General features: G+C 36.9%; 1 protein-coding gene across 9 annotated transcripts in view; it reads left to right on the top strand.

Moving 5' to 3' along the window:
* YAP1 (Yes associated protein 1) overlaps positions 1-22785 on the top strand; it is an 88287-nt gene that overhangs the window by 33955 nt on the left and 31547 nt on the right. For all 9 annotated transcript variants that reach the window (XM_030954857.1, XM_030954867.1, XM_030954847.1 and 6 more), the window contains one exon: positions 15392-15507. In XM_030954857.1, coding sequence (XP_030810717.1) covers positions 15392-15507 — 116 coding nt within the window. The remainder of the gene's footprint in view (positions 1-15391; positions 15508-22785) is intronic.

Raw genomic sequence — 22785 nt, 5'->3', positions numbered from 1 at the left:
TGAATAATTGTGGCTACCTGTGGATTGGTAGGTTTGAATTTATAAAAAATGGGAAGTGTATTTAATCAGCCATCCAAAATCCAATGATTGTTTTGTATCTCAAAATGTCTTCATTACTTAACTTTAGGACCTAGAAGTAAAATAGTGTCTTGGGTGTGATACTGCTCTGGAGCTGGAAAGTGCTACAAATCTGAATCCTGATTAGTTGGTTTCATTTTAGTCTTCGTTAAGATGGTGTGACATGTGGGTTCTACTTGTTTAAGTCCAGAGACAGGGCAAGTAAACATCTTTAACTTTTTCCAGACTAAGGCAGACTAGTGTCTCTGTATTTGAATGCCAAAAAACCACGAAATTTTTGGATTTTCCTTTCAAAATAGAGAGGCTTGCAGGCTGAAATTTTTGAGTTCTCCAGAAAGAAATCAAACATTTTTGAATGCTAGGTTTCCAGGCTGCTCAAACAAGTAGAACTTGGGAGTGTTTTAGAATGTGTCTCCATAGAAATTCTTTCCTCCCCCACCAAGTTCTTTCATATTTAGTTTCCATAACCAGTGCACTATTGTGAAGGAGGGGAAATGCAGGTTAACTGCAGGGAAGCCAGCCAATCACTCCAGCATCAGAGCAGACTCCAGGGCTTGTGGAGCTAACCTTTGTGACCTTCACAAGGGGCCTCTCTGAGGAGAGCCATTTTTCCTGGCTTGTAATGGTAAAGAAAAAACTTGGCAACTCCTTTGATCAGCAAAGCAAAAACAAGGAGAGCAAGGAGCAAATGGGCAGCTTTGTGCAAAAAACTGCTAAGTCAGTACTGGCATTCTGTGTGCTGAGAACAGTGTTACCACCTTATATAGAGTATGTGCACATTTCTACAGGATGCTGGAATATTTGCTGCATATTTAGAAAACCCTGCAGTTCAAAACTAAGGGACAATCTTGGTTTTTACCAGTTATGGTGGAGTAAAAGCATTTCATCTAATAATTTGCCATGTGAGAGTGATGGAACTTTTTTATTTCTTGGAGGTCAATATTTTCAAAAGAGCATTGCACAATGCTAAAAAAATAATTCTAACATTGGTAAGTGATCATTTATTGGATGCACCTGGCATATATTTTTACTGTAAAACTTACTGCTTTGCAGCTTTTGATGATTTTTTTTTCCATTTCTCAGTTGATACTTGCAGTGAATTTCAGATACATGCTTAAAGAAAGAATTGTAGTTTTGCTTTGCAAGTATGTTTTGGCGTGTACAGATTGAAAATCGAATCTGTTCTTAACATTGGGAGAATTTTAAATCAGCTTTTAGTGTTTTTTCTCCATTATGTTCTTTCACTGTTCTTCTGCCGCTGATACACAAATGCCTCTGTGTCCTTCTGTTACTCTTGTATTCTGATAAGTTGTGTTGCTCATCTGTGGTAGTTTTCTGCTCAACAAATTGGGTTTATTCTCCCACCTGAGCTGAAGTGGTCTGTGTTCTTCCTCTGCCTGTGAATAGGACAGAGTTCATAGTGTTTTTATTCAGTACTTCCTGTTGAAGTCTGGTGAGAGTCTGCCTCCCAGTTTAATCTCCCAGACCAGTATATTTCTGTCCAGGGGATTCCACAGTTGGTTCATTCTCGGCAAGAATTCTTCCTGTGGTTTGTAAATTTGCAGATTTTGACCTCTTTCCTTGGCTACTTCAGCATCTCTTCATGCAGCTTGACTCCTTGGGAGAAGTTGATATTACAAGATTGCCAGATCCCTCTGCAAGACGTTTCTTCTTTTATGCTTACAGTATTCGCTTTCTTTTGATGTTTCATCCTTCCCTCTGCCACTCCCTAATTAATCACCTCCAGTACTGTGCTGAAGCATTCACAGTGATGTTGGTTTTTTACATGACAGTAAAAAAATCAATAGCAGTTACGGAATCAGGTAAATCATGTTTTAACATCTGCTGTTTTGAAGTGTAGACCTCTTCAATTTTATGAAAGTACAAAAATTACTTGAGTGTCATTATCTCACAAAATAGCTACCGGTGTTCAGTTATTAAACAGATTATTAGATCCTTGCACAGTTCTGGATAGGATGCAAATTAATTTTTAATGGATGTGATTTATTTTAGCGCAAACTGCTCTTCAGCAGCTTTCACCTGCAGGACATTTTTACTTTAACATATCCAGTGATTTTCAGATAAGATGCTAGATAACATCTCATGAAGATATTCAGGAAGGAAATTGATTCATTTGAAATCCCTCATCACAGATGATTTTCTAAGTATATTGTAGCAGCATGAATCTATCAGCAGATTTAATTTGTCTTGTGTGTACTGACAGTGATACAGTCTCACTACAGTTACTTTATTTAAGGGACAAATCCCCCACTGATTGCATGGACAGAATCAGCAAAGAGCAGTTTTGGCTGCTCTGTGAGTGGGGCGAGAGTGCCCCAGGCCTTGCTGCTCCTGCATGTGGGAGCAGCGTTGGCGGCAGCAGCTTCCAGCCAGCCCCGTGCATGCTCTAGCACAGAAGGGGATATTTGGCTGCTTGGGTGATGCTTGCTTTCCAAGCAGCTGTTCCCTGTAGTAGAGTAGGAGAGTTACCAGATAGACTGGAAGATTACAGAACTACTGCAAGTTACTTAAGATTGCAATCCTGACAAGCTCAGCATATATGAGTAGTCAAGTCAGAGGTGAGGAGAAATGTAGCACGAAGAAGTGGGACTCTGAAATACAGCCAGTCAACTCCAGGGCTTGGTTGACTTTCTTTCACAAGTCTTCTGCAGTATATTCTTTGCTCTTGGTATACTCTTAAATTTTGTTGTTATTGATATACATAAAAATGTAAGTAGATTTCTTGTAAAGAAGCAAGTTACATTGTCAGACATGTAACAGTCCTTTTCTGGTCTCATATGAACATAAATATTTTGTAAATTTTCTAAAGGAATAGATTTCTGAAAATATATTTAAAGGATAATAAGAAAGAGAAGAGTGACCAGAATGTTTAATGTCCCAGTTTATACAACCAGAATCACAGTATCTAGGAATAGATTTTTTTTCTTTTTAACGTACAGCTTATTTTTAAAAGGTTTTGAGATAAACTTTAAAATTACGACCTGTGTAGTGATAATGAAGTGATTGCAAAATAAATTTTAAGATAACACTAAACAGTGAATGTTTGCTACTGAACTTTGAGTGATAAATTCTGGAAGGAAGTTGCTGTGTAAGTACCTGGAACTATGAAGTGTTAAACCACAACTTAGAAAGTATTAGCCAAGTGAATGTTTACTTTTTGGTTTATTCAAGCATCTTAGTTCAAAACTAAGAAACTTGGAGCTGAAGAGCAGAGTGGTTTGTTTCCTTCTTCCATGATTCGGAATGTAAAAATGATGTGGAAAAAAAGACATCTGTTACAATAAGCTTTCTTTACATGGTGACTAGAAGCAATTGATTCACCTCGACAAATACTGTTCAGACATTTTATAGGAATATTAAAGATTATTGGAATGGGGCAGACCAAAAGGATTATATTACCTTGGTGTTCAATTTTAGCAAGCTAAGTGTGGATGTCTAAGAAATATTATGAATTAAAAAATATGTTGGGAGTTTTAATCTCCTCTTTATATATTCTTCATCTTTTGCCTTCAGGTACTGTTTACATCCTCTGATCTGAAGATTACAGTTTAGAGTACTGAGTTTAAAGGGCAAGAGTGGATATATTCTGCAGTTTGCAGTGACAGTGAATCACTGAGTGTTGTAATTGTTCATGTGCAGTTTAGGTGCCTTGCCCCAGCAGGTGTGTATCAGGTAACCTTTATACAGGCTTGCTTCCTGAGAACTTGGCATAAAACTGGCATCAATATGGTTCCATTAACTGTCTTCTCTAATCTACTGCTTAAATTTCAGAAAAGCTGTGTCTTATTATTCATGTGTTGAAATTACTGATATGTGATATGCACATTTGCTCTTCTGACATCAGGAGCATTATATTTTCCAAACATGGGTTGTGAAACAAGTATGTTTTGTCTTTGAAATTTTACATGCTAACGACTGAATGAGCAAAACACAAGCAAATAGACAAAACCTAGACAACCTCCAGAGCTTGCAGTTAGAATTTTATTTTAATTTAAAGTTTCAAAACAATTTTGGCTGCCTAGTTGATGGACAAAAGTGGTCCTGTAGTATGGTGATAAGACACTTGGCTAGAGGAGAAGAAGAGATTAAAGGAATTCAGTTTGTCCAAGAGTTCAAAGTGACAATAGTCACAGGGAAAAAAGCTGTTTCACCCTCCAGGAGATTCCTAAAATAATTTGTGAATTTACAGGCAAAAATCTCAAAAAGCTGGAAGCCGATAATGGCAGCTTTTGGAACTGAAAGGGAGTGGAGGAAAGGGATGGGTCATAGGGAAGTGCTGACTAATGGTGAGCAAACACTGTAGGGGAGTTCTTGTATTGAGAACTGATCTCACTTCCTGAAGAAAAATAAACTCTGTATTATCCAAGCATAAAATTTGGGCTGGGTAAGTCTCTAAACTCGACTGTTAGAAAGTGGGGAGGGGTGATGCTAGAAAGAAAGCTTGATTATAATGATGTTAGCCATTAAAAAATTCACACAATTGTCTTCTGAGACAGAAGTTAGTAGTAATCATTAGTATGTGACCTGTAGCCTGATCTCTTGTGTGGGTAGGATGTATTCATATCTTTAGTGAGGCCTCTTACTAGTAAGCGTAATGTTAAATACTAGACACATGAGTCTAGTGAGTACATGTTTTTTTAAAATGTATAACAATAATTAAATACAGTGTTTATCTCCCTCTCTCATGGCAGCAGCACAGTGCCTTCAACATCCCACTCCCCCAATGACAAATGCTGATTTTCATAACTACTAGATGGAGACTGTGGGGATTATAAATTTGGGATTAATTCATAATAAATTAAGGTGATAACTTTAGGTTATATAGGATTTATTTGGAACCTCAGTGCTTACAAATCTGCTGAAATTCAGTGAAATTAGGAGATCTGTAGTTTTTGCTTTGTGATCTGTTTTACATCTAAGGGTTGAACAATTTCTAAATGAGTACTTCACTATGTTTATCAATAAAGCATTGTAGTTGCTAATTTTGGGAAAGACTAAACTGTTAGTACTTTAGGAACTGTTAGTAATATAAGTGATATGCTTTTAGATAAAATCATGTGCTTGGCATATTTTGTCATCCCTATTTGTAATTCCTGCTGTAGCAGAAGATACTCAGAAAGCAAATTAAAGCAGATCAAATACATAAATGCTGAGGTATTGGTATTTATTACGATGATTTAATAAATTAAGACTTTAATTGCTGCTAGAAAGCTAGGGTTTGTTTTGCTGCTGATGATTTTACAGTCAAACTTTTAGTTTCTTTTCAATCCTGGACTCTGCTATTACTCTGTTACTTGCTCAAGGAGAGAAGTTGGACTGGATGACCTCCAGTAATCCCTTCAAACTTTCCATTTCTGTGAATACCCAAATTCTTAATAATAAATCAAAAAGTAAATTAATATTTCCAGTTGATAACTTCTGAAACATGCAGTGAAATTTGAGTTCAAAATTAGTTTTAGTTTCCTTTGCTTATCTTACAATGGGCCTTTGAATACTGTTTAAATCGATGCTCCTTAAACTCTTTCAGAATGGTGAAGAGAAATGTAGAACCTGCAACTTTAAAAGCTTCAGGTCAAAAACATTTTAAGGTCACTTTTAAAGATAAATGTAATAGCTATTATATTTAAGAGTACTGTGCATTTAAATGATAATTAAAATTATACACTAAGTAGTTTAGTTTTTTCTCAGGCTTTTACTCTGTATTTTCTTTGCTACTGTAGGTTAAATGTGTAAATAAAAATAACTTTTCAAAGCATAGCCTTCAGACAATATGGTGTATTTGGGGTCAAGAAATCAGTTGCCTCTGGTGGATTGCAACTTGTGAAATCTGTCTTCAGGGGGTTGAAGGGTGGGGGAGGAAAAAGAATAATCTGGCAAAAACAGTGTACAAGATTGCCTAGGGTTGACTGAGCAGGTATTGTACAAGTACTGGCTCAGGCAGCAACTTGCTGTTGGAAGATTGTCTTCTTTGTTTTACTTAGCATGCTGCAGAGTTTTTAGGGATAGGAATAATTGCCTCCTACCTCAGCAGCATGTGGTGGTTGTCTGAATTGTAAAAATAAAAAGCTCTCCCTGAAACAGAGTCATAAGAAGGAAACAGATGACTTGGGTATTTTATGAAATAAAGTGCAGCTCTCAAATGAGGGAAACGATAGTCCATAAGTATTTGTATGAGTTAAACCGAGAACATCTGAACAGATGATCAACTTAAGGTGTGAAGTATGAGTTCTGAAACATAAATTAAAAAGAAAAGTCAATATTAATTATTTTAATGGCAATAAAACCAGGTTCATTTAGTAGCAGAAAGCTGTGCCTTCATTTCCAGTAGGTCCTACCTAATGGTTCCCTAAGAGTAAGCTCATCCTGTCAAGGCCATCTGGGAGTGATCATTGTCTGAACACTCAAGCAACCAGTTTGAACTACCTTCTGAGGCTTCCTACTTAGAGCAATAAGGAAACAACCTAAAGAATCTTTTTATCTTAATATTTTGTTTTCCTTAGTGGTGGCTAGCCTCAGGGTTAATTGACAGGATTGCGAGGAACAGCCCCCTTTAGATACTAAGGCAGCTGGCTATAGCAGCTTTTATTGCAGCATGCTTAGGCAAGCCTCTCTGACTTGAAAACCTTCAGGCAACAAAAGCAGGGTGTTTTGAGAGGGGCGTAAAATTGCCTGGTTTCTCTTCATGCAAAGAAGCACTTGATTTCCCTCTTGCTTTCTTTTAAGAAAGAGAAATGAGATAGAATCTTAGAGATAAAAGTACACAAAAGTGATAAAGTATTCCATGGCCCATCACTTCTGAAAATCATCTGCATTCCCTTAATAAATGTGAAAGCTAGTGTTTGTGTAATCTTGTCTTTAGTGTTACAGAAGGCATCTTGGGGGGGCCTTCTGCATTTGCTGAGCAGGAGTGTAGGAGGGTATCTGTGAAGTCAAACAAATATAGTAATTTCTCTTGAAATAGCAGCAGAGACAGTTCTTCCTTTAAACTTGCCCTCCTTGGTGATACATCTTTATCTCTTTCATTGAAAATTAAGGAGAGAAAAAAGATGAATTCTTCATATGCTGAATCACTTAGCCATGAAAAGCCAACTTCTTAACTTTGGGAGTAGGGTAGAAAGGGAGGTTTCCATTAAAAGTAGCCTCTTTTTTCTGCTGGGGAACTGAGAGGGGAAGTTTAAATAAATCTGATGACAGAGAATGTGATCATAGCATTTAGTCCTTTATAGACTTTGGAAAATAATTGAACTGGTAAAAAGACTGCAAAACAAGGACTTTTCTTTTTAGTCTCTATAATACTGCTATGTCTTACAGTTTTCAAAGTAATGTAAAAAACTCTGGAAATTAAAATGTCCTTTTACTCCTTATTTGTTCCTGAAACTCAGAAAATTATTTTATTTGGGAAATCCACAGTGGTATCCAAGAATAATATTTCTGAGAATCAATTTAAAAACTTGTAAGCATTGTGATACCAGCCCTACTTTTCTGTATGAGGTCCTTAAATACAGGGCAGGAAAAGGGGCAGGAAGAAAAAGAATAATAAATGCAAAAGTAATTATTGCTTCCATTTTGGCTTTGACAAAAGGTAGGTGTTTTAAGATCGCATTATAATAAAAGTGGGACTACCTTGGCAAACCTTTGAACGTCATATCATGCATTCACCTCTTTCTGTTAATCATGCATGTGTGGTCAGGCTGCCTACTGCCCTCACATCCATTTTAGCATTACGCACTCTGAAGTGAGGACCTGTCTGTGAATGCTTCCTAAGAAGTGCAGTGCTGTTCTGCAGCTTCAAAACAGCATGGTGTTTATAATCAGAACAGGAAGCTTAGTTTTTAAGTCCTTGGTGTATTTATTGTGCACTGTCTGCAGGCAGGCCAGTGCCAATGAAGGCTGCCTTTGAATACCTTAATACTAAATACTGTGTTTTGTGTATCTGTAAAAGCTCTTTATTTTGTGTATCAGTGTCCACAGCTTTGTGGGCCATGCTTTCTGGAATTTCTGGTACCTCTTAGTATCTTGCAATATTCAACCACCTTAGGAATAAATTCCAGAGAGATTTGTTGAAGAACTTGTCTGACTAGTAATGACTGTGTGCAAAATCTGTTTCTTGACGAATTAGACTTTTGTCAGATGCATTTAAGTTTCCCTTATTGCATTTTTCTAGTTCAGATTCAAACCATTAATTTGCTGGAAGAATTTCTGCTGCCTAGGACTGTAATTTTGTGGGATAGCATGTGGTTTTATTTCATACTAAGGTTAAGGAACTTAAGCTCTGACAGGCTCTTCCCACCTGGTCGACAGGATGCTTGTGCCCCCCATTCTCTTACTTTTTGCTTTTGTTCTGTTTCACAATTAATGAAATCACAGCTGTGGCACCATAGGATTGCACACTGAGCACTTGCATGTCAATTTTAAGGTATGCTTTTGCAAGCTGAATGAAGGTTAGAACTGTCTATTGTCATTTTACTGGTGTGCTCTCTGGCATTATATGCCTGTGGTGCAGTTTGGTGAGAACATGATCATTGGTGTAGATGGAGTAGTCCAACACAAGCTTTGTTTAGTTAATGCATTAAGGCTGCCAAGCAGAAGGAAGAATAAGGAAAACTCAAAAACACAGCCATTTTATGTATTGCAGGAATATTCAGAAAATTGTATCCATGTTTTGTTTCTTTCAGGCAATTAGACCATGCCTGGAGACATTACCACCTTAAGAGATAAACTGTTACAAATTTTTGGGGCTTTTTCTGATGCTTTTTGGGAAACAGTGAGATGAGGAAGTTCTGAATTTTACTGCCATGTACTTTTGTAGAAATTAGGCTGTAACAGTCCTGAAACCTAAGGAAATATTGCAAATAAATGGACAACACAAGGGGAGAAACAGTACTTTCCCCAGCAATGGGTGGAATATAGTCTCTCAGCAGATGAGATTTTCATTTCTCTGTAACCAGCCTTTCCTTTTGCTGGATATTGTTGGATTTTTTCTTTACAAAGCCAGTTAAAAAGTCCTTAAAGGGTTTACGGTCAGTTTAAGGGTGTATCCTTGTCTAAGAGTGGTGCAAATTCAGGGAAATGTTTATGGAGGACTGAACTAAGGGTAGAGGTAATGAGCTGTCTCATCTCCCCTTCAGGCTTTTCTCTGTACTATTGCTGCTTGGAATTGAAATAATCTCAAATGATGTATACAAAGTATAAATCTGTAATTTTGTTACAGCACCTGTAAAGTCAGCTACACTAATTAAAAATGGCCCATATATCTGAAGACTTAGATTAACGTTTTAATCCTTTCCAATTCTCAAAATCCCCTGAATAGGATAAAAAAGGTTGCATGCACAAAGAATGTCACGCCTTCTATCCTCAGGCAAAGCTGAATCCACTTCATTGTGTGTAAATATCCTAAGATCATCAGCAGCCATAACCCAAAGTCTCTGCATGCTACACTCCAGTTTTTGATAGTGGTAATTAGACCAGTTCATGTCTAGGCTCCTTATACTTAAAACCCTCTTTTTCATCCCATTTCCAAATGCAGCTATGGAAAATTTACCTAGCTCATCAGCCCTGCCAAATTGATCTAGACCTTCCAGCCTTCTAGATATTGCCACTTTCTTAGGAGCATGCATCCAGCTCTATTTTTGAATTAGTGGATACTGCCACTTTGACAGCTGCCCTATGGTCAGACCACCACTTTGGTATTCTGCTGTAGAGCTCAGACCTCTGCAGAAGTAGATATTCTGATTTCTTCCCTGCCTGCTAAAATGATAGATAAGTGGGTATCTTGGAGGTACCCTACACTGCCTCTGCACAGGACAAGTTTGTATAAGATTTGGTAAAGAGGTTAGTTGATTTTTTTTGACAATTTGTGATAAGTTTCAAGAGCAGAAATACACAGTTTCTCCAGGAATCACCAGGAAAGCTAACTTACAGTATACACATCAAGACCTGACGTGCTGAAATTTACTGATGATAGCTCTAAAATAATTCTGGCATTTATGAGGAGACACTTTCTCTTTACTAGTCCTTAAAGTTAATAGACAAATATAAGTAAAAAGAGAAAACCCTTCAGAATGGGATGCATTATGTGGATAAAAGAAGCTAGTTGGTTAGGAAGACAAAGAAAGAATGAAAGAGTAAAATCTATATCTCATTCATTTAACCTAAAAAGAATCATAGGTGACATGCTTGTCAATGGAGCAGCTGACATTTGGGATTTAGTCAAAAGTTTAAATTTCACACCAAAAATAGAACATAATTAGGTTTAGTTTCTCTTGTGCACTTGCTTATGTTACACAAAGACGTTCCTAACTATCCCCAGAACAAAAAGTACTCAATGCCACGTCAACACCCTTGGGAGGTCTGTCATGATGTGGTCAGTGGTATGTGTTCCTGTTTTGCTTTTCATAAAATGTGATTTCCAGTGAATTCTTAAGAGTCCCAAAAATCTGAAAACCAAAATCCAAGGTTAGTCATCTCAAGTTCACTAGAGACTGAAAAAAATTTTTTCACAGACAAAAAATATAAGTCTTGTCTAGATTGTTAAAACACAAGCACTACATTATGGAGAGATGTTTGCATATTTTTTTACAGTGATGCGTTTATACTTAGGAAAAACTTGTCCTTCTGTGTGTTTGAGACTAAATTTTTGAAATGTCCTTTCAGGAAGAGCCATGTCCAAGTGTACTAAGAAGCAATGGTTTATTTATTCTTATCTATTCTTTTATGTGTCAATCAGACCTCTTATTTTTTTGTTGTTGTTGCAGAAATTTCATACTGTATGATCATCTGTACTGAGGATTAGAATGTCTCTTCATTCTCTTTTGCTTTTCTTACTAACATTACATTTCTATTGCACACTCTGGTAAAATAGTCTTGCAGTTCTGACCTGCTTATGTTAATAAAGGCTATCCTAAGATCTGTTTTTGTGAAAGGGAAGTTCTAATTATAAATGATGTGGCATATATGAGGTGACTGTCTGCTAATAAAGGCAGAAAGGGTGAGAAAGACATAATTTTGTAATGACTGGAAATTCTGTTACACAAATGAAGTTCTCAGCATACCCTGGAAAGTGCACCTGCCAATGGGGACACTGTAGTTGCAGTACATACTACAGAATGTCAAAACTGAAGGCCTTTTAGATAAGCCTTTCTTGAAGAATTTAAGTAATTCTTTGAGTGTCTTTTTTGTGTTAGTTTGTTTCTGGCATGGCTTTTAACAAAACAGTACATGTCTTTTTAGTGCAGCAACTGCAGAAAGAATGGGAGGATATATTACACTTAGCACAAGGGCTTTGTTTCTAGAATGCTGTTATTTTATTAGTCTACTGGGATCCAAAGGGTTCTTAAAATAAAAAGTGAATTTCCTTTTCTTTTTTAGGTCTCTAGATATCCTACTTCTTTTCCAATGTACTTTAAAATAAAAGAAAAAAACCACACAAACAAAAACTCAAAATCTTCAACACCCTTCTCCCTCAAAAAAAAAAAAAATCACCACTACAATAAACCCAGACCTTAAACTCTAAAATTAGGTTAGAATTTGAATCTGACAAATCTTTAGGCATGTGATAGTGTTTAATGCCAGTAAAGATTTCTTTCAATTAAATTCTGATTCTTAGTAACTTCAGGAATTCTCTTTGTGTGCATAAAATTAGAACATTTTTCTTTTCTTTGAAGTTGTTCTTGTTAAAATGCAAATGATTTGTATTTGGCTGTAGAAGTTGAAGATGGGTGAGGAGATGCAGTTTGTGCTCTTCATAATGCACAGCACTTTGAAGGTCCTTTTTCGTGGAGGATGGTGGGTGATGTGTCTTGGAACAGTCACTCTTCTTGATACTAGAATTCACATAAGTTTGCTAACAAATGCTTGGCATGTGGTGGGTGTTTTAGTTTTGTTTTTCTAAGGCCTGTTACCACAGACCTACATTTATGGTACAGTCTGATTTCCTGAGTTTATACTATGCTTGTCCAGTTTAGTAAAGTTTTGCTTCTCCATGTCATAAATGAACAATAATAAATCGTGCCAGATTGATAGATGTTAGATTTGAGAATTCATTATGTGAAATAAAATGTCTTACATTGCTTGATTATCCTAGAGATGTTGACTTAATTCCAGGAATATTTACTCACTTGTTCTGTTCACAGAGTCCAGAGCTATGTTTCTCATTCCTGAGTAGGTTTTTAAGTTTTAATTTGATACTACATGCTACATATACTGGCTGATTTATAGGTTACATTGATTTCATATCATTTGCTAATGTTTTTTAATCTTTTATTTGTGTTGACACTAGTTGCTTATTGAGATATGGTAAAGCTCATGTAACATTGAAGATCTTTAATGTAAGGATTGCGGCAGTTGTCATGTAATTCAGCTACTATGAGAAAAAAGTCTACTTAATTCAGGGAAAGATAATGCAGTGTTGATGTCAGTTCTTGTTGTGTGCATTGAGACCTTTTCTGTGCTGCTGGTCAAAACAGAGGGAAAGATCTTTACTTGTGTAGAATGTCCTGTTTCAATACTTAATTTGATAATTAAAAATACATGGTGTTAATAGTAAGTTACCCTGGTCCACGTGCTGTGAATAGGAACAAAATAAATCCCTATATTCCTCCATGTAGTACTAGGATTTATTTAAACATTTCATCCATATAAGTGGGGGCTTGGCTACTTTATATTCCATCAGCTGAGCATTATTTGGAATTTATAGGAAAGAACTGATCTGTTGTGAAGTGTTTTGGGTGCTTTCTTAGTATATAGCATTCAAACACTCAGGATATAGAGCAGGTAAGGTATGAGCACTGTGATTTTATGGAGTTTGAGGAGAAAAGTTTTGAGAGAAGGTATGGAGGAAATGATATGTAGGTCATAAAGCACTGAGCTGAGTGGGAGGGAAAAATTTAACCTTATTGAACCAGTCATACAGTCAGTATGATATTAATATAATCAGCTTAGTACTTTGAAGATTTTCCTCCATGGCTCTTGGCTCTTAGACTGCTGATTGTAGTTCAGCTGGTCACGTAAGGAACATGCTGACTTTTCTCAAGTGATACTGAGCTAGGGAAAAGCTGGAAGCTGCTACTGCCTAAAATAGCTACCCTTGTTAACAACTCCATATGAACATTAACTGTATGTTGCGTGGTATCCTTAAGCTGTCTTGAGGAATCAATAATGCTGTCCTTGTGCTCAAAACTGCAGGTACATCTAAAACTGCTTCTTCCATAGTCCATTCATCTGTCCCATGTTCTGATGTGTTTTGAAAAATTGATGAATGTTGTTGTTTCAGTGCGTTCCTACAGTTAACTGTAGAAATGGTTCTGTAATGCAGGGAGAAAACATTTTTCCTTCTATTTCTTACTCTGCACTCAAATAGCATATAAAAACAAAGGCTATGAATTATGTACCTTGCATTTTATTAGTTCATAGTGTTACATGGATTTTTATAAGAGTTAAATGGAAATAGATGAATGTGTTATTATGGGTACAGTCGTGTTTTCCCAGTTTCCACTATTGCCAGAACTGAGCTGAGCAAATACAACAAATCAGAAATGCAAGGGAGGAGTAGCACATGCTGGTACAGTAATTTAAACACACAGTCTGTGAAGCATTACAGTGCGGTGTTTTTACATCTGTATTATCTTTACCTGTTTTCATTGCTTTGCAAAACTGACCAGCAGAAAAGTGAAAAATTGTTCCCCAGTATGAAGGTTTATAATAGTCCAGTATATATAGGGCATTCTTTACTATGTTGCACCATGTTTTATAAATAAATAGGCTTTAAAAAAAAAATAAAGAAGTCTTGCTGTATGTGGCATGTTTCTCAGTGAATCTGAATATTTGAAAACCTGTGCTACCAAAGATGCAGTGTGCTTAACAGTATCTTGTTGAGGTTTAACCCCAGCCATCAAACATAATTTATTGGTGTGATGATCAGAGGGAGGCCAGATTCATCCAAAACATAGGCCACTACTAGCCATGGTGAAGAAAATAATCTCTACCCCAGACAAAACCAGCACATACTGTATTAAATGCTGTATTAAATGAGCTACTACAGTGTGTCTGTAACTCTTTGGTCTGAAATTGCTTATGTGCATGGTTAGAGAGTGTTAATGTACATATCTTAAAACTTCTTTAAAAGCTAGTTTGTGGTATGTCTACCTTGTAACAGAAGATTAGAATGTGAGAAGTAGTTTGACATAAGTAATTATTTTGCTGACTTCTGCTTCATTTTATGCTCTTCTGAATTTGTTACTTGTTGTGGTTTTGCTGAAGAATATGAAAATGGGCATTTCATGTAATCCAGAAAAGCATAATTTTAAGGCTAATTTATTTAAAGTATGAATGGTACCAAGTTAACACTGCATTGGATTCTAATTTATAACAATACTATCTGAATATGATTTTTAATTTGTACCGGTTCTAAATGATCAGATAACAAATTTTGTTGTCAGTGTTCATGTGCATTTGGAGTTGTATCTTTGTTCCCATGTATTTCTCAGAGCAGTGTTGCTTAATGGCATCAAGATAATATTGATGCTTGTTATGAATAGACTGCATCTGTTGCTCATTAGCAAAGCATGCTAATCATATACTCCAAAAGTAAAATAATGATTCATTACACTTTTGTATTTCTGTTGAATTGAATGCTTCCATGAATGACAGTCGTGAATGTACTTGCCATTTTTTCAAAACAGAGAAATCTAAGCTTCCAAAGTTTTGCAGAGGACTGGGTGGGTTACTTGACAGTCCCACTGTCCTCATCTTTTCACTTGAAGTTGAAAGGCAGCTGCACATTCCTTTCACATTACTACTTTAGTGTGGCTAGTTACTTCAGCTACCACAGAGGGATTGTTCAGGTGTCAGTGGGGACGAGAGTAGTCTGCCCGATAATCTGAGGATGTGGTCTGTGCACAGAAAGCTTGAGAACACTAATGATTGCATACTAGCCAGTTCATTACCACTCCCTAGGCCCTGGATATGAACTTATCATGCCGAGGTACTGGACTGTGCTTGAGATTCCAGACATAACTGGCTTGGTTTGAAAATCTGTGAAGTCACATTTAAAAATGGCAAATAAGTGATCAAAGAGAGAAGGAAGCAAATGTTGGTTGGGAAACTGGTGGTGGCCAGGGCAAGGGTTTGAGAATCTGACATACAGTGATGCTTGGAGAGAATCCAGACAGTTCTTGTTTGGTTTTGAATGTGGCTGTTGTTGGCAAGCTTAACCTTTTATTGTTAAACTTTCTGTGCTAGCAGGTCATTGTTGTGAATGCATGACTGTCCTAACTCTTGCTTTGTTTTGTCCTAGTCACATTGATCAAACAACAACATGGCAAGATCCTAGGAAGGCCATGCTTTCCCAGATGAATGTTACAGCTCCCACCAGTCCTTCGGTGCAGCAGAACATCATGAACTCAGCATCAGGTAAGCAAAATTTGTATTTATGAAAAAGATCATACAAGTAAACCACAAACTATTCTACTCAGGGGAGAGGGAGTCCAGATTTAATAAATATTCTTCTACTTATCCTGTTTGGAACTTTAAATTTGTTGATGCCTGATTCATCAAGCAAGAGGCTGATAGTTGAAATAAGAGAATTTGTATAATACTTACATTGTCAATAAAAAGAACACTGTAGTTCTTTGATTTATGTTTTTATTTTTGCAAATGAATGGTTCAAAGTTGTAAGGAAGCAGAATTTGTCTCTATTTTCTTCTGACCACAAAATGCTGTTAAATTGATGAAGACCAGAATTTCCATTCAATTAATATCAATTTACATTAAAGCTTTTGTGCTTCACAGCGTTCTTCTGCCTCCATTTACTCACTGACTAGACATCTTATACCACCATTTATTTACATTTCCTACATTTAATATGAACATATAATTTTTTCCTGTCCTCCCTAAATGGATCAAGCAAATACCTTGAAAATCTTGTTTAGAAGCAGAGATGTTTTTGTTTTCCTCTTATGTTTCTCTTACTTCCAAAATCCAGTATCATGGTCATTATTGCTCTAACTGGAGGAAGTCTGTTGTCTTTTCCTGGAATATAGAATTGTTTTTCAGCTGGCGGGGGGCAGGGGTGGGGGGGCCCTCTCACTAGACAGCAGTAAAATGTTCTTGTTCTTGCTATAGAATCTACTGTGTGTTTTCAGAGCTCTCTCATCTGATTAAGCAGAGAGCAAGCAGATAAATTTGGAACCATGCTTCTTTGAGTGCTTGGTCTTGCCCTTGCTTTGTCACCTCCTGTCTGTCACTGAGGTTCATGTTATATTTATTTTCTCACAGTCTGACTGTATTTTGTGTGTGTGTCTGCTGTTCCTGTACTTCCCAAGGGTTATTCGCTGGTGCTGCTTTTTGTGGTCTGTTTAGACAGCTTTGTTTCATGCTGCAATTCATGTGCTGCAGACAATACCAAAAGATTAACAGGCGTGACCAAACTGTGCTGTTCATGACTGAGTATTAGCGGGGAAGTTAATCAAACTTTTTGCTGGCTAGGCCAGGAGGCTGGATTATCCTAAAACAAATGAGTCCTGTTCAAGTTCAGGAAGTCGTGATTCACAGCAATTAAGGTCTCAGGCTCTGATGTGAAAATAAAACAGTGTGATTATTTTCTGTGTAAATTTATCCCAGGAAACCTGCAGCAATAGAGGTGGCATGTTTTTGTAGGGACACTTCTAAAGCAGGGAGAATAGGAGAAAGGAAACAATTCTCTTGGTATGTCCTGCCTTTTTGCTTATTTGTGCTAAAACTAGATGCTTGCTGTTTCAATATTGACATAAATACTGTGTTTTCAGGTAACTCCTCAAACCTTCCATTGTAACAAGAATTCACAGGAAAAAATATTGATAGTAAAGTAGGAATCACTTGATGTATTTAGAAATTAAGGGTCCTTAGCAAAAAAAAATGTACTGTTAAATTGTAATAGGGTGGTAACAAACTAAAAAAGAAGCTATCTATCTGGACACAGGGATTATTTTTTAAAGAACATTTACATGTAATTGCCTGATGTAACTGTGAGAGAGTGATGTTGCATAGATATTGTTGTTCGTGCAGTAAAGAACAGTTGAAATGTGCAAGTGAGTTGTCTTGTGATTTGAGAAAGCACTTACTTGGATACAAGTTCATTGGACATTTATTTTTAATTTCACAGATGATACTGTGTTGAATATCAGCTGAAAATCCCATGAAGCTTTTTTTCCTCGAGTGCTCTGAGTCTGATAAAGTGCATGAAGGACTCAGAACTCCTGTGTGTACTGGATTACATCATATGTTATGTGGAGTTAGGTTTTTTTAAGCTTAAGTCAGTTGAGGCAGTATGACTTGGAACTGGCTCTTTAGATGCACTTGCTTATTACCCTTATTTGCTATTAACAAAAGTCTGCTTTGAATTAAATAATACCAAACCTGCATTTATTTGATGTGATTCTGATGCTTGATCTGGCAAGTGTTTATGTACAAACTTTAAATTATGACTGTATATTTGTTTTTACTAAAATCTCTTATACCTAGTTTTGTTACTTTTTTTTACTGAGTTCATGGTAACCTCTTGAATAATCTTTGAGAGAAATGGAAAAGTCAAGTAACTATGTACCACTTCAGCACAGTGGAACTTACAGTCATGATGTTGGCACTTAGATTTAAGACTACTTAATGTTCTAATTTGGGCATTCATCCTCGAGAAATCAAGTTGAGACCTTAAAGACAGAAGTTTCCTGTTATGAAATATTGCTGGCAGTGAAACATACCCTAGTGCATGAGAGCCTTTCATGAAAGATATTGGGAAAAAACGAGTGTAAGTATTGTGACAGCTGGAGATCACTAATTTGCAAAAAATTGTCTGAAATGCCACAAAGGAGAATATTTTCCTTTCTGTATAGACCTTGTATGGTGCTCATTAATTTTAGCCCTTAAAGTTACTGTCCAAGTTCTAGTGTACTGCCTCAGGAGCCTGTAAGTCAAGTTACTGTGCTGAAACATAGGCGAGATTTCTGGGAGGTGTCATGACAGCCTTTAGAAACTTTAACCATTTGGTCAGAATTAGAGTTCTTGACATTAGCAAGAATTATGAACAGGAAAACAAACTGAAGATGCAGAGGGAAGAGAACTGTGAAAGCTGATGTGTACATATTGGAGATAAACCTGTTGTCTTTTTGGATAAATAGGGTATGAAGAATTCAGGAAAGATGTGATGAAGGCAAGTCAAAAGATTGTTAAAATATAAAAACGGGAAAGATGTAGTTTAGCATGAGATTGAAATCTTTAGGTTATCTGTCTTAAGAAATTCCATCTCTTGAGGCACTTAGGTATCTTGCTGCAAATTACATTTCTTCAAGGAAGTTAATGGGCATGTGAACCAGTTTTATCTGTTCAGGCATGACTTTTGTGAATGAGTTATTCTATGAGTGTTAGTTAACTACATCCTTTATAGGAAGTCATCAGTATGTGAAAAATGAGGGGATTTTTGTCTCTCTTAACTTAGTTACTACAAGTAATCAACTAAAATAGTTTGGGCCATATGTATGTAGAGAAGGAGCAAAGTGCTCTGTTAAATGGCATCTGTTGATTAATCTGTGAAATAGGATTGCATCTTCACTTCAATAGTGGAAAGGAAACAAGCCTGTTATTTGTAAATATGCCACATGTATATAAAAAGTTATTGTAACTGTTCTCATTTTATTTGCATTATGTTTCTAACCATTTTCCCCTAAAGGAAAACAGAAGGAACAGAAAAAAAGAACATAGGTTCTTCTGCCTTGATTTAAAACAAACAAACAAAAAGGTAGTTATAATGGTATGCTGTTCTTAGGAACATCTATACATTTCCTACTGAGGTAAAGTTATATATATCTGAAAATAAACAGTGGCTGTTTTGTATACAATGACAGTTGATACAACAGAGATGGGATAATTGTATTAGTGTATTTCTGTTCTTCAGATACTTTTACTTTTTGAATCATGCTTGAATCAGGCTTGACAGGACTGCATACTTTAGCCTCTTCCACTTCCACATAGACCTTAGATAATTAGCTTTTGAGCAGATTATATGTCTTTGTCCTCTTTTGTCTTCATTCTTATGTGGCAATTTTGAATTGAGTTTCGCAGTGAAAGTTCGTAGACCTAGTGTAATTCCATTGTCTCTTAAGGTAAGGCTGTAGTGCCATGTTAAATGTTGGTAAGGAAATGGACACTTGAATTCATAACTCTCAGGGGACAGGTGGGTAGGAAGGAATATGCCAATAACTAAAACAAGTTGTAGCTCTTCTCTTAGGTTCTTGCTCACTTCAGTTGCAGATTGTGTCTGTGTAGCCAGTCATACTACAAAGTTCTGTTTTGTGTACAGTCAACACTATGATCTGTTGTGAAGTTCGAGTTTCTAAGTATCTGCATGACAGTAATGTTAATTTCTTTCTTCATCTGCAAAAAACACCCCTTTTTAAATAGTGTCTTTTTATACTAATTTGACAGGATAAAGGTGTACGTAAACTAAATTTTGTAGACTTTGATACAATTTTTGGAGGTTTTGAACCACAGTGACTGAAGGGAAAAAGTTCAGCTTTCACAGAGAAAGATTGGGAAAGATCTTGGAGATCAGTGTTTGTATGAGGTGAAGGTGAATCCTGTTGTTGAACATAGGTATTCTGATTCCTGGGTTGTCCATGCATAGTCAGTTGGTAGATAGATAAAGATGCCCTCTTATATGCTTTGACCTGTTTATAAAATATGGCTTTGTTTACATTTGTTTTAAAAATAAGTGTTAAGAACAGTAGAGTCTTGCAAGATTCATTTCTTATCCCAGCATAGGTTGAATCTCTACTACATCTTTGCTTTTGTTACTCTTCCAGTTGCTTTCTATCTGCCAGCAGCAAGCTCTGCTTTGCATTCCAGATTCCATGGCATATGAGAATGTTTAAAAAAAAAACCTCACAAAAAGTGGAGACATGCACCAAAGAGACATGCACACAGGCTTTTAAAATTACATGTTATTTATATGAAGTTACACCATTATGTAAATATTTAGTTACAGAGGTATGACTTACCAGTAGTTCTGGAAAGCTGGCTTACATTTGGAAATTAGAATTTAATTTTTTGTAACTTTGTCCTCAAAAGTACCACAGTGCAGGCTGAGTTCCCTGCAAGAAGGGTTGTGTCTCCCTGTACAAATTATTTCACAGAATTCTAAACTTACAGTTGTGATAGGGTTCAGTTGTCATAGGAGGCACCAAACAGAACTAGTAGGGGGGCCATGTCACAGGGATATTGTTTGTGCTAAATATTTACAAAAGTTGGTGGGGAGTCTGGAGAAGTGCTTGAGAGATATTTTGGCACTTAGTAAGCAGACAGAAACTGGCCCAAGGAATAACTTGTGATAGAATCACATAATATCCTGATTTGGATTGGACCTACAAGGATCATCGAGTCAAACTCCTGGCCCTGTGCAGGACATCCCCAAGAGTCACACCATTAAGAGCATTGTCCAAACACTTCTTGAGATCTGTCAAGACTGAGGCTATGACCATGTCCCTTAGGAGCCTGTTCCAGTGCCCAACATACTTGTGAGGCCAAGTGACTATTCATAGCCTCTATACCTTTTAGGTCTCTATATGTATTTGGTGCTTTATTTAAAAGTTTATAGAGTGTGACAGTCCCTAAATGGGCTACTTTCAGCAGCCAACAAGATCTGTCCATCACCCCAGGCTAGATGTCTGGACTAAATGGACTTCTGGTTAGAGCCAGTATTGCTGTTTCTGTACAACATGAGCTACAGTAACTATGGAAATTTTAGTGAGAAGGTCTGAATAGCAGCAATATATAGGACTCAGCTGTTGTGACCTAGGTTATGTAATGCTGAAAATTCTGTTCCTATTCAGCCTTTTGGGAGGATATGGGCATGTAAATGCAAAGGACTTTTCCTAGATGCTCTGGGTGAATGTGTCTCCTATTCCTCAGCATGGGTTTACTTCTTTCCTCTGGTAGTTGCCTCAAATACAGTTTGTCAAGTGACCCTTTAGAAAATCAGACATGTCTTCTAGTTTCACAATTACTCACAAAACCAAACAGGAATTACAGAAGGCACTAATTTCAATTTTTGAACTGCCTTTTCAATATGTAACAATGACAGCAGAAACATGAGAGCAGTTTGTTGTCCAAGGAAGCAAGCTACATTATTAATGCCAGAAGTTTCCAGAGATAAAAGCTCTGCTTTTACAGTCATTTATGCACTTAGCAAGGAAGGCTTGCTGCTGTGAGAGCCAGGTGAGCAGATGGATGGACCTTTTTGTCCTGTTGCACAGCTGTGCATTTTATTTAGAAAGAGAACCTTGCCCAGGTTTGTCTCTAGTAGTAATCTAGTACTCATCAGATCACTGAATCTCTTAAGTAGCATTATTCCACCAGGTGGATGGACTGATCAGCTCCTGGCAGCCTTCTTCAAAGGCATTTTGTTCTTACTTGCTGCAAAGGAACATGCTGGACCAGTACAGATTTCAGTGTTCAGCAGGACTGACACCCAAGGCTGGTTTTGTTTTTCCTAAAGCCAAAGAGGGTTTTTCTGGCTTTGCAGTTCACAAAGAATTTCTTGCTGGGTTTCTCCAAGGCATGTATGGCTTAGCAGGACTCTGAGGAGAGTGGTGGTGAGAAGGTCTGCCTGCATGGCTAGCATGCTGGCTCAGCAGTAAAGGAGTGGGTTTGGTTCTTCATTGACTTCTGCAGTTGGATGATGGGGGCAAGTCACTGTGCTCATGTGCCCCAGCTTTGTATAAAAACATATCACTGGTTAACTGGCTGGTCTTTGGATATGGTAACAAAATACAGCGTTCTTTGCACTGGAGCTCTCATTTCTCCATCAAAGTCCTTTTCTACGGTGAGTGTCTTAGGCTTTAAGCATCATTTGCAGTATTGTCACTCTTTCTTGTCTGTTCTGTTCACTAGCTTCTGATAAAACTGAGGTACTTGTTACTTGTAGGCAACATTTAGAGCAGTAGAGCTGCTCTAAATGGGAAGAAAATACCTAGTGTTCACTGTTTTTCCTCACTTGAAATTCATCTGTAGCACCAATGATGGAGTAGTGAAGTTGTTAGAGAAGGGCTTTGTTTTCTGAGCCAAAATGAAAGTTTAAATTAGAAATGAAGTTTGCAAGGGATCTTCAAAGACCACAGTAAGAAATTCTTGTCCTGATTATGCCTTGGGATATTACTGGAATGCAATTGAATTATTTTTTTACTCATTTTGACATTTCTCCAAGAACATCTTTTGAGATTAAGCAAACTAATCTATCCTCCCTACCTCTTCTCCCAGCTTTAGACTGAATTCTTCATCAGGAGCATGACTTCAGGACAAAGTTACAGTCAAGATCTAATGTAGTTTGAAGATGGATGTAGTAGACATTTACAGGATGGGCATATATTTTTGGGTATACCTGAATCTCGTGTGAAATAATGATATTTGTGTATACTTAGTGTATCTTACATTATACAGAATAATCTGTTAGTCCAAGTCTAACAGCCAGATGGCTTCTGCTGTTATATTATTGTATTACACTGACTAAGAGCAGAGGAACTTGAAATACAATGGCTTGCTGCTACAGCAGGTTTGTTCTAATTTCTTTACATTCTTAACATGTGTAGTGAATATTTTGTTGTATAATTTGAGGATTGTACGTAAATCTAAAATACAGGGAAGATCTTCCTTTATCTAATTTAG

The sequence above is a fragment of the Camarhynchus parvulus genome, chromosome 1 (genome assembly GCF_901933205.1).
Source record: "Camarhynchus parvulus chromosome 1, STF_HiC, whole genome shotgun sequence".
NCBI classification, from domain to species: Eukaryota; Metazoa; Chordata; class Aves; order Passeriformes; family Thraupidae; genus Camarhynchus; species Camarhynchus parvulus.
Note: the sequence above shows the minus strand (reverse complement) of the source record. Positions and strands in the feature narration are given on the sequence as shown.